This window comes from Syngnathus acus, chromosome 11 (assembly GCF_901709675.1).
Source record: "Syngnathus acus chromosome 11, fSynAcu1.2, whole genome shotgun sequence".
NCBI classification, from domain to species: Eukaryota; Metazoa; Chordata; class Actinopteri; order Syngnathiformes; family Syngnathidae; genus Syngnathus; species Syngnathus acus.
Window position 1 is genome coordinate 1,216,880 of NC_051096.1, and position 11,611 is coordinate 1,228,490.

The 11,611-nt window shown below is 45.7% G+C and overlaps 1 protein-coding gene across 1 annotated transcript; it reads right to left on the reverse strand.

Moving 5' to 3' along the window:
- Positions 1-6,698: 6,698 nt before the first annotated feature.
- trib1 (tribbles pseudokinase 1) lies at positions 6,699-10,648 on the reverse strand. The gene is made up of 3 exons (XM_037264148.1): positions 10,102-10,648; positions 9,186-9,478; positions 6,699-8,186 (listed from the first exon to the last, which is right to left on the reverse strand). Exons 1-3 carry the CDS (start codon positions 10,408-10,410, stop codon positions 7,739-7,741), a joined length of 1,050 nt encoding a protein of 349 aa, XP_037120043.1. The 5' UTR covers positions 10,411-10,648; the 3' UTR covers positions 6,699-7,738.
- Positions 10,649-11,611: the final 963 nt, after the last annotated feature.

The following is an 11,611-nucleotide window of genomic DNA, read 5'->3' on the forward strand; positions in this document are numbered from 1 at the left end:
CACAACACTGGTCAAGAGGGCACAGAAGCGCTTGTACTTCCTGCGGAGGATGAGGAGAGCCCACCTGCCCCCACCCATCATGAGGACGTTCTACCGAAGCACCATAGAGAGCATTCTGACAAGCTGTCTCTCGGTGTGGTGTGGAGGTTGCAGCGCCTCCGATTGGAAGAACCTGAGGAGAGTGGTGAGGACAGCAGAGAGGATCATCGGGGCTCCTCTTCCCTCCATTCAGGACTTGTCATCCCAGCGCTGCGTGTCCCGAGCCCGAAATATTATCAGTGACCCATCACACCCCCACCATGGACTGTTCTCCCTGCTGCCCTCTGGGAAGAGGTTTCGCAGCATCCGCTGCAGGTCCACCAGGTTCTGCAATAGTTTTTTCCCTGCTGTCGTCAGACTGTTGAACATTCAAACGTAGCATTCCTCTGCACACTTGTAAATACTGCTTTTGTCTCCTGCACTGTTTACATACTTTATCACTGCTGCACTTTGTACTTTATAATTATCTTATTTCATATTTTTATATAGAATGTCACTTTTTAACCAGCCGAAATACCTCTACATTGTTGAAAGCCGTATGCAACGAAATTTTGTTTTGTACACACCTAGTGTTGACAAAATGACAATAAAGTTCTGTCTAAGTCTAAGTCTAAGTCATTTAGCCCATCCAGCTTAACAATTAGACATTTAGTCATGGACATTTTGGAGATGAAAATAGGGCATTAAGACCCAATAGGATGCAGTCAAGAGGTGGCTAGATTGTTCAATGGACCTACATAATTAAGAAATTAGAAGTTAATTACACCTCGCTGGGAATTCTGGTGTCAGAAAGTCCGATAAATTCAAGGAATAACGGCCATGGAAACATTTGACGGTTAAGAATAATGCTGCATAAAAGTCACACAAAGTGACAGTTAACGAGATGACAAATGTGATAGGACTCGAATAACAAATGCATTGACATGGCAAAGTGAAAACAACATAGTTGAGTAGACTGTCGGAGGGAGCCTTTTGAGTATCTTTACCTGGCTGGTCGATTACAATGATTGATTAGGATAAAATTATTTAAGGACCATCTGAGGCTGCATCTTTCCCCATGCTCAGCCATGAACAGGCTCAGCAGTAGAAATAACTGAATTTTGTAGGCATTCAATTGACAATTTTACGGTAAAGGTGAGGTACGATTGTATGAAATATTTAATTGAGAACAACATCCAGAAATGAAGGGTTACCTTCAGTATTCACTGATTACCTGCTCACTTACACATACTAAATTTGTTTGTTGTGGGATGAGAGCTGAGCGCTGAAGGCAAATGAATCGGCGCTTGTGTGGTTAGGAGTGTGTACGTGTGTCGGGGTGCAGTACTTTGGAATTGATATGAGATGATCACAGTTGAGGGTAAGATTCCTCTCACATGAGACTATCTAGACATTATAGATTGGAAGACTCAAGATTGATGAGTGATGAGTTATAACCTTAACTAACAGCTGACGGTTAATCGAAGGCACGATGGACAACAAAATAGTTTATGGAGAAGGCCCATTTCAGTACCACGGATGGACAAGACAGGACTAATATCAAACACTAGGACGATGGACGATATGATGTGACAAACCTGGACTCACCCGACAGGGTGACGGACTATGTGGATGACGACCAAACATTTGAAACTTAAGCTTGCTTGTAGCAAGAGCGAGCTTTGCTTTGTTTTTGTGCGTCACTTGACTTATTGCAGCATCAACTGCCAGCCAAGGAGCAGATTGCTGGTTGTTTTATAACTTGTATTAATTTTGCAGGTTGTCGATTGCAATCTTGGAGAGTTTATGTTGAATTTATGTGAAAATGTTAACCCTAACCCTTTTGATTTTTATGATGAATTTGTCAAGGATTGATGAGTGGTTGATTGATGATTTTCAGGACAGAATCCCTGGGCGCCATGATTCATTGTGTGTCTATTTTCATTTTGATACTCGATGCCTGTGTAGTTTTTGTGAGTACAAGTGTCCTCTGTCAGCAGGGCTGTGTGCTCACTGGCAGGAGTGCGATGATTTTTGTTTGTGTTGCCGAGTGTGGGGTGGACAGTCAATTTTCAGGAACTTGGGGATGACGGTCCTGGATGAGTGAAAGGTTCGACAGGGCTGGCTGCAATGCATATGATGAAGTGGTAGGACATTTGCCGGTTCCTTTTTGAATGCCTAATGACACATTGGGCGAATGTGTCAAAGGGGGGTGGGGTTAATTTTGAATGAGTAAGTAGATATAAAATTTTATTGTGAAATTCAATGTTTTTTTCGAATTCACTTATTTTTTAGGCTTTAACAGGACGTGCCAGAATTCAACAGGCAGTGATGGAAGGAGCAGAAGAAGCATCTCGAAAGGAAAGGAGTTAATGGGAGACAACAATCTGGAATGGATGCAAAGCGTGGTAACAATCTAGCGACAGTAACGGTTAAGGTGTTTCAACGGAAAAGCACGAATGATGACAAATCATACAGCTAATAGGGATTAGAGTGCGGCACAATAGACAACAAATGTTTGGAAGGTAATTAAATAAAATAGGAAACTGGACCAGAAACAAGGAATAGGGAAAATTTCTGAACACATGAATGCATTAAAGCTGCTATTAAAGGGAAAGTATTTAAGAACACATTTTAAGAGGATTAATTTGCATAAGAAATATTGAAAAGAGTTGAGTAGTTAAATCATTTTGGGAAGATTGCAGGTCCATTGCTTCAAAAGGGTGACTGATTTGAACAGTGAGGTGACTTGAAGGGGAGACAAAGATAATGTACATAGACAAATTGAGTGAACAAAACTGACGGGACTGGTACTGAAGGAATGGCTTCGAAATACAAAAAGTCCTGCCTAGCTACAAAAACAGATATGCTCAAACCTCATTGAATAAAGTACATAAGCAGACAAGTATATTCACATATTAAAGCAATAAAAGAAATATTTTAAGCATATAATTATACCTACACACCAAATCAATAAAGAAGACATAACTAGACATTTTTGATCGGTGGTAATGACAAAGGTTTTTATAACTTTATGATCTGATATATATTTCTGAGCACTTTGAAATAACAAATGTTTTTTGATATATTGCCTGAATAGCTTAATGACCCTTAAGGAACTGTTTAATGCATGCCTGATGATTTTCTAAATCACGGACACTGCCAAAGTCGTCTAAAAATGTTCAGTACTTGATTGTATCTTATGTTTTGACTAATGCTAGACGCCAGTTTTCGATTACTACTGAACGTTCTGGACAGAGGGAAATATTTTGCCTAACAAAGAAAAGATATGGTTGAAAGCATGATTAAATTAAGAATATGATGACGTAAGCAAGTACATGGAGTATCAAAAGAACAAACAAACAAAAACATGGTAAGTGGTGAGTACAAACTTTGCATAGTCAGGGAACATTAATAAATTGATGATGTCACAGCCAAAAGCTCACATAATTCCATACAAAATGACAAAATTGAAAGAATGATGAATGGATGAGGTGCGACAGTGTATGTGCAAGAATGGAGGAGAATGTTTACAGGAAGGTCACTTGGAGATAAAACCAGCAGGTGCCAGAGGGAGACAGCCAAGAACCCGGCCAAAGATGATCGTCAAGGCTGAAAGACGGAAGGAAAACAACAGCCCCCACACACATCGAATCGCCCATAATCAGCACCCAAGCCCACGGAGCCAGCTCTCACCGAACCAGCACTCATTCCCATGGAATCAAACTCTACTGCGAACTTGCCCCACCCCAAAGACTCATCACCCATCAAACTCGGCCCACACCAGCATGTGCAACTGAATATAAGCTGGCCAAAGAACCTTGAACGTTGCCTTTTCTGAATGGAGACTAAATGCTCTTGAGCATGGTCGCACGAAAGGCCCAGCGCTGTATTGTACTTTCCTGAAAACAGAGCTTTCTTAACAAGAATTGTGATTGAACTGAACCAACCTGTGTAAGTCTAATTTCTGCTTCAGTGTCTTAGCATTTTCCTAAATCTGAAGAACTCAAACGAGCAGTGAGTAAATTGGATAACAGGTGATGGGCAATGGCTTTTGCCGTGAGGCGCAGATAGCGCGCTCCCTAAATTGTGGACAAAATCCAACAGTACCCATTTGAGAATACTGAGAAAAAATTTAAATCAAAGATGAAATTTGGAGTGAAAATTAGTATTTGGACTGGGAAAGAGTGATTGCCGAGACGTGATTGACAGGACTTCAGACAGTGACAGCTGCAGCAGGAAAGGCTAACATGAACAGGTAGAAGTTACTCTGCAACAGGAGGGATCTTGCGAGGTTGACAGCACGACGAGAAATAAGGGGGATGATTCATAACTCCTGGGGGGAGTGTTGTTTGTTTGTTCGTTTGTTTGTTTCAGGGGTCACGTGGGCCTCTGGATCATAGGAGTAGATGCCGGGATCGCTCTGAGGTTCCACTGAGCACTTCGATGAGACGACGGCCACCAGTCGTCCCCGTGCCCCAATCAACCCCAAAGGAGATTTTGTTTGCTGACAACTGGTTATTGGGATGTCGTCTACTAGGTGTGACCGAAGGGGGCCAGCAGGACTTCCGGCCTACGTTGGGCATTGCTGCTTTTTCCATTGCAACTCAAGGTTTTGTGCTGGTGTCATCGTTCAATACTGGCAGTGGCTCTCAATTATTGCAGAACCCCTGGACGCTGACCGGGGCCTGGCAAGGGACTCTGAGGACGGTGAAGTGGACATAAAGATTTTGGATGGACAGCAGGCCCTTGGCAGTGATCCCGGCGCAATTCACTACTGAGCATTCAGTGGACTGGACTTTGCATCGGCAGGCACTTACATATGCAAGGGGGGCAACACTGAGGGCGCTTCAACTTTGCAGCATGCTGTGATATTGTGTCAATATTATATCCTTCATTACTTTATCTAATGACTACATGCTGCATTACTTTACCTCATTCGTTTACCTCGTCACATATTAACATTATGACAATGCAGTTTGACTGTTTAGCGGTCGGTGGACATGTCATTTCTTTTCCTTACTGTTTTGGGAGCTCATACTGTGTTTTGTGGATTGTGATATGTGCCAGGACTCCTTTTACCTGGCTGATGCCAGATGGAGGGAATCACTGGGGATGGTAGAATGGGCTCTTTTTCCTTGTCATTAGACTGGCAGGGTTTTTTCTCGAGGGAGGGCCGGCAACTTTTTGGGGCTTCTAACGGGCCACGCCAAATTCATTACTTCACAAATTATCGACGTTGTTGAGGTATTAACTAAGGGGGGTGGTTGTCATCATTTGGATAATGTGGACTTCAATTTTCTTTACTTGTGGTTCCTGAAAGGCCTCAGATTGCTGTCAGGGAGCAATTGGATACCAAATAAATAAATAAAATAACCTTAAGTAGCATGCCTTGAGCGTGATTTAGGCTGAGAATTTATAGGCCAAATTGTAGATGTGCCCGTAAATTTAAAATTGGGGGAAGATTTTTGGATGTTTACCGATGTAGTCTCTTGTTGGACCATTCTCGGGACACTTATAAGGTCCCGAAAGGGGGGTATGTGGTAAATTTTAGCCGGCATGCATCTCTGTATGTTGCCTTAGAAGGCCGGGCTGGCAGCAGTGAGATTACGCATAGGTTATTTGTGCTGGACAGGGAGGTTTAGTTTCAGTAATGTATAGGGACTTAGAATATAGAAGGGCCAGTTGTCCGTGACCAGAAAATAACCGAGTAGATGGCCTTTTAGGGGCAACGAAAACAACAAGTATACTGAGACTCGAACCGCAGCTGTTATTCAAAGCTATGAGATCAGGGGTCTCGCCAGGTATAAAAGATGCGATGCCTGGCAGACGAAAAAAGAGCAGCTAACATCTTTGCTTTTGGGCCACTCGAATATTTGTAGAAATTTCACTCTGACATCGGTTGAATAAAATCTTTTCCCAATCAGCCGTGTGTCACTGAAGTATTCCTTCTCTGAGCCAGCCATCTTCCACCAAGTGTTTTTTTGGAGACCAGCGGAGCAACGAAGACAATTCACCACAGAAGAAATGCTGCATTGCAGTGACGTGCGGTGAGGTTCATGACTGGGGAGGCATTGATATTATATACACCAGCTTAACTACGGAAATTAGTTAATATAGCCACAGGGTTTGAACACTTAAACAGCGACATAAAGACAGAGAGCAGTTCAGTCTAACTGCATAGCCTGTCAACATAGGCAGTCGTGTGATTACGCAATGCTCAGAGGAGCCTAGACAGGTTTGCTCCTCCGAGCGAATCGTCTTCGGTTTTAAAATAACTATAAAAATTCAGCGATTTTGGTTGAAAATGATACAAAATTGACTTTATAATAAAAACAATTGAATTTGTTTTTCCCCTTTTCATGATGGCAGGGGAGGCGTAGCCTCCTCTGACCGCACGTCCCTGCTGCATTGGTTGTACCGTCGTCTGCTGTGCTTTTCCGTCCTCCTTACATTTGGAGCTAAAACAATGGCCGTCCATGTCGCTTTGCCCGAGGTCGTAATTCAAAAGATCACATTTTCAAAACAACACAACTTACTTTTCAGTGTTTTTTGGATCATAGTAAACATGCAAAAAGATCTCGTGGGTACTAATTAAAAGCATTTTTTTTTAAATCATAAACTTAAATAAAATGTATCCATCAAAAAATATTTTGTTTTGGGTGGTCTAATTATATATATTTTTTTAATTATAAAATACAAACATAAATTATTTCAAAATTGTAGCCGAAAAATGTTTTTCGGATGAAGTATCAGAAGAAACGTGTTTTAATATTTTCACGAGGTTCACGATGATAGTCATCAAAAGTGGCATCATGGATGTTTTTGCTCGTGTGTGTGAATGAGCGTGACGCATCTGCGCCGGGCGCCAGTCAGCCAGGCTGACGAGTTCTGTCGTCGCCGCCGACATCTGTTAAACCGGCCAAGCGTAGCGCCGCTCTTGGTTGCTCCGTTTGAGCGCCGACAATTGAAGGACTTGTCAAAAATCATTAGCGCCCAAATAACATCCTAAATAATGCGCTCTTGTTTCAAAGTAAATACCCCAAAATAAGAAAAATATCATCATTCAAGTTTCTGTTTGGCATTGGACGCAATTTGTTGTATGTATATCAAAGACTCTCTGCATCCTTTTGCCCGTCGTTTTGAGCGTCGATCAACGTGAGACGAATTCCGGCTGTCTGTTAAGACAGCCAAATGTCGTTTGATGTCTTGACTTCAAACTTGTCTTAGCACCAACAATTAAAAAATAAATGCCCATAACACAAACGCGGTACAGCGAGCCCCAAAGTTTAGCATTCACAAATTTGTTGATTTCTTTCTTTTTCTTTTTTTTAAATCTTTGGTATCCTCGCTTATTCAACTGAAAATCTCAGCTCGTCGACCAAAGCCAGTCAAGCACCTCGGTGCAGGAATTTTGTTATTGTGTTTCATATCAAATTGTTTCCCCAAACATATTAGAACTGTCCAAAACTTAATTAAATGTCACAATACCATTTGTGTAAAGTGCTCGTGCAAATATCTGTTTGCTTAATGCGAGATTGGTTTGTGCTAGCTTCCTATTAGGCTAGCCAATGCTCTTGGCAAAGGTAGTTAAATACTTTGACTGCAGAAGACGGTTGATGCTTGATGGTCCACTGTTTTAAGTGCTTTGCCGCCACCTAGTGGCCCCTCTACACTGATTTTGCCAATCCACAGTACACAGGCGGGTGTCCCTTTTTGGTCAGGAGAGCAGACGGTCGTCGTCCTCCGCCTCGAAAGATGGCACCATCTGCTCGGCTGGGCTCGCTTCCGTCGCTGGGTGTCGGAACCACGGGTGCGCCAGTAACTCGCAAGCCGTCAGTCTCTCCGTTGGTTCCTTCCTCAGAAGGCTCTGGACTAGGCAGCGGGCCCCGGGCGAGAGTCCCTCGGGTAAGCAACAGTGACCCCGCCGGATTTTGGAAAAGAGTGCGCCCGGGTCGGCGTCGTGGAAAGGGTAGCGGCCCGCCAGCATGGTGTACAGCACTACGCCCAGGCTCCACATGTCAGACATCTTGCCCGAGTAGGGTGCCGCCCCGCTGAGGATCTCCGGGCTGACGTAGGCCGGACAGCCGTGTGTGTCGCACATGGCGTCGTCCCGCGGGTCCTCCAGGACGTGGCAGTCTTCCAGACTCTCCAGACGCACTTGGGTCCTGGCAGCACGCAAAAAGAAAAAAAAGCATTAGCATGGTGATAACATCACATGACAAGTACTGTTTCTGTATAGTGATAAAAGGAGTATGGTGAAAAGCACTAGCTATGTTCTGTAGTTTATCTGATCTTTTTCACGCGGCCTCATTGTCTGTAAATTTCTGTGGCTTTGATTTGTTTTGACTCGTCTGTTTTTGGGCAGTGGTGCAATTTGCCCGGCAAGCCGTTGTCTAAGAAAACTCAGAAACTGCGGTTCACGCTCACACCCGTGCAAAGCGGCGACACTTGGGCTCACGGCGGATTTATTTCCTCTCTCACTGAAGCCGACAAAGAGAAAAATAAGACGCCAGGCAGCTCAGCCGCCCCCTTTTGTTTCCTCCGGGTGTGTGCACTGCGTGACTCACTGCTCAACAGACTCGCGGATATCGGGAAGAGTTGCGTTTCGCCGTAGTTTGCCGTTCATCTGACGTTACCTCGCTTTCAAGCCTGTCCAAGAGGCAACAAATAGTTTTTGCAGCCGAGGAATTTGCGTTCCAACCTGAAAACTCTCTGAGGCCAAATCTTTCATGCGTGCGCCGCCACCATGTGTGAATGGAAGCATTTGCACGCCCCATGTCAGGGATGAATAATTAGCAAGCGAGTGGTGTAACTCGGACGATTGTCTCCCAATGCGGGCCTGGCTGCCCGTCTGGCACCTTTAACGCCCACCCGCCTTGTCGTACGACGAGATGGCGGCACGCAGACATCAAATTGTGCAGAACCTCCCACACGCACGCATGGGCAGCCTGGCCAGAGCATCTGCCACCAATGTTTCTTCTTTGGGATGCTTCCTTAGGTACCCCTGCATGGTCGCAAAGTGTCCAACAGAAGCGTTCCGATCCCCTTTTCAAATGTTTGAAACCGTTTTTTCCTAGCTTTTGCCTCGGCGCTCTGCACTTTTCGGCCTGTCTGCAATTTTTCGAAAGCCGCTTTTGCCATTCTACTCTTTTTCGTGCTCTCACCTGTTTTGGTCGACAAAAACAAATTTGCGCAGCTTGAGGTCGCCCAGTACGACGCCCGCCTGGTGGCAGTGCGCCACCGCCTGCGCCATCTGCCGGAAGAGCACCCTGGCCCGCGTCTCGTCCAGCCGCCTTTGGCTCTTCACCAGCGTGTGCATGTTGCCAAAGTCCTTCTCCAGGAAGATGTAGACCTCGTGCTCCCCGAGGATCACCTCCTGGACGGTGGACACGCCCGGGTGTGGGGGCACCACCCCATAGGCTTGGATCTTCTGCTGGTACTCTGCCATGCTGAAGACCTGTGTGGAGAGAAAAAGCTGGTCAGTGTCAGCAGCAGCATCAGCGTGGCCCATCGGCATGAACTCTGGCACGGGCATTCAGCGGGCCAAGCCACCAATGTCGCAATTTGTGGCAATATAGCACCTACTACTGCTGAGGATGACTTATTTAGTTGACACCCTTTTTTTTTTGCACTTAGTATGGCAACCTCTATGAAGTCAGCCATTTTGGACACATTCCAAAGTTTGGTGCTTGCTGCGTAATTGTGATCAGCGGAGGAAGCAAGCATTCCGATTTGGCAAGCCTTTAGCAAAACGGGCGTGTTTACATTCTGCTTGCATCTCAGTCCGTTTTGCAAGAGGACGCATGAGTCACGGCTGTGTGAAGCGTTAACTTCAACACCCGACAGGAGGCCTGCCTGCAGAGCTCACCGCGCGCGCACATATTGTGTATAGCGCGTTTCATGGTGACAACTTGAGAATTTCCGGTGTGTCACAATATGACGCGAGTGTTTCAAGCGACAGTGATGACGTGACGCCCGAGCAGTTCGCGTGACAACGTCGACAAAACAGCCAGTTGAGCAACCGCCATTCACGGCTGAGAGTTGCACAATGGCCGCGACGCGCGCGCGCACGCACGATACCTGGCACAGAAGCTCGTCGCCGGTGTAGACGTGCACGGCGCGGCAGTGTAAGCCGTCGCACTCGGTCGTGGCGGCGGGCAGCAGCAGGAAGGGTCCGATCCTGGACGGTGTCCGCTGGGTGACGGCGGCGATGTAAGCGGGGGTGCTCGCGGTTGTGCCAACGAGGAATCCTCCGTGCGCGTCCCCGGCCTCGCTGCTCAGCCTGCGGGCGCGCTTGGCCGGAGGCTGCGGCGGCTCCGAGTCCGAGTCGAGCCGCTTGTGCGCCCTCCTGGCCGGGGCCGCCGAGCGCGCGCTCCACGGGACGCTCATCCCGGTTTGGCTGGAGGTGCAAGCTCGCTTCACAACAGGGGTGTCCTGGGCTCCATTTTGCCGGGCGTCCGATGCTAATCCCAACTTGTTGAGGATGAGGAGGACGAGGGGTAGGTGGAGGCAGTGGAGGGGACAGGCAAGGTGTGAGGGAGCGAAAGAAAAAGAAAGAAAGAAGAAAAGAGCGCCACACAGCCGTAGAGAGGCAGCGGCGAGCGAGTGAGTGAGTGAACGCTGAACGCCTTACCTCTCAACTCGAAAGCACCGCCCTCTCTCGCTCTACCTACCACTCTCTCCCCCCTTCTCTCTCGCTGTTTCGCTCATGTAGTATTTTTAGGCAGGTGAAGTGATGATCTTTAACTGTAATAATTGCAATTTATTTCTAATATTTGAACACTATTTTTCAAAACTAATGAATGTCTTTAATTTCATTATTTAAATCTTCTTAACCGTTTGGTACGCAACATATGCACACCCCCTCTTATACGCAACATGGGTCTAAAAAGACAATGGTATTTCATGCTGGCTGAGTTTTTATTTGTTCTATCTTTTGAAATCAGTTTATTTTATGATTGAATGTTCCAAATATTCTTTAAATATCTTGTATTTTATCACCACTGATCATTACTTCTATTTTTATTTTCATACTTTATGAACTAATATAGTTTCTATACTATTACATACGCCATATTTTGCAGGCTGTCATGGCATATATTGTCGGAACTTGCACCTGCCTGCCTCGGAAAGGTACAAGCTGCTCATCTATGGTGATGAACCGTTTTCTGCAGTTTGCCAGGAAACAGTCCCACACATATCTAAAGGGTGCCATGTGATCTGTGTCCAGTCGCAGAGCCCTGGTCTTCTTGTCATCAAAGCATATAGCGCAACGGAAATCTTTATATCTCCTCAGCCCCATGGTGGCTTTGTAAAGTGGATTCTGCAGGGGATCCAGAAACAGCTCCCGTAAAGCCACATCCCAGCTCTTCTCCCCCCCTGCAAGGAGGGTCAAACCAAAAAATGCCAAAAATGCATCTTTATCTACGCTTCTCCACTCTTTCCCTCTTGCTGTTGCTGTTCGTCGTCTCTCTAAGTTGGTGCATTTTAGAACCTCCTCAATGATTTCACTCATGAATATTTCCTAGGCATCTTTTGGTGAAACAGCTGTTGATCCAGGTGTAGGTCCTGGGCAGCTCCTGAGAATGTT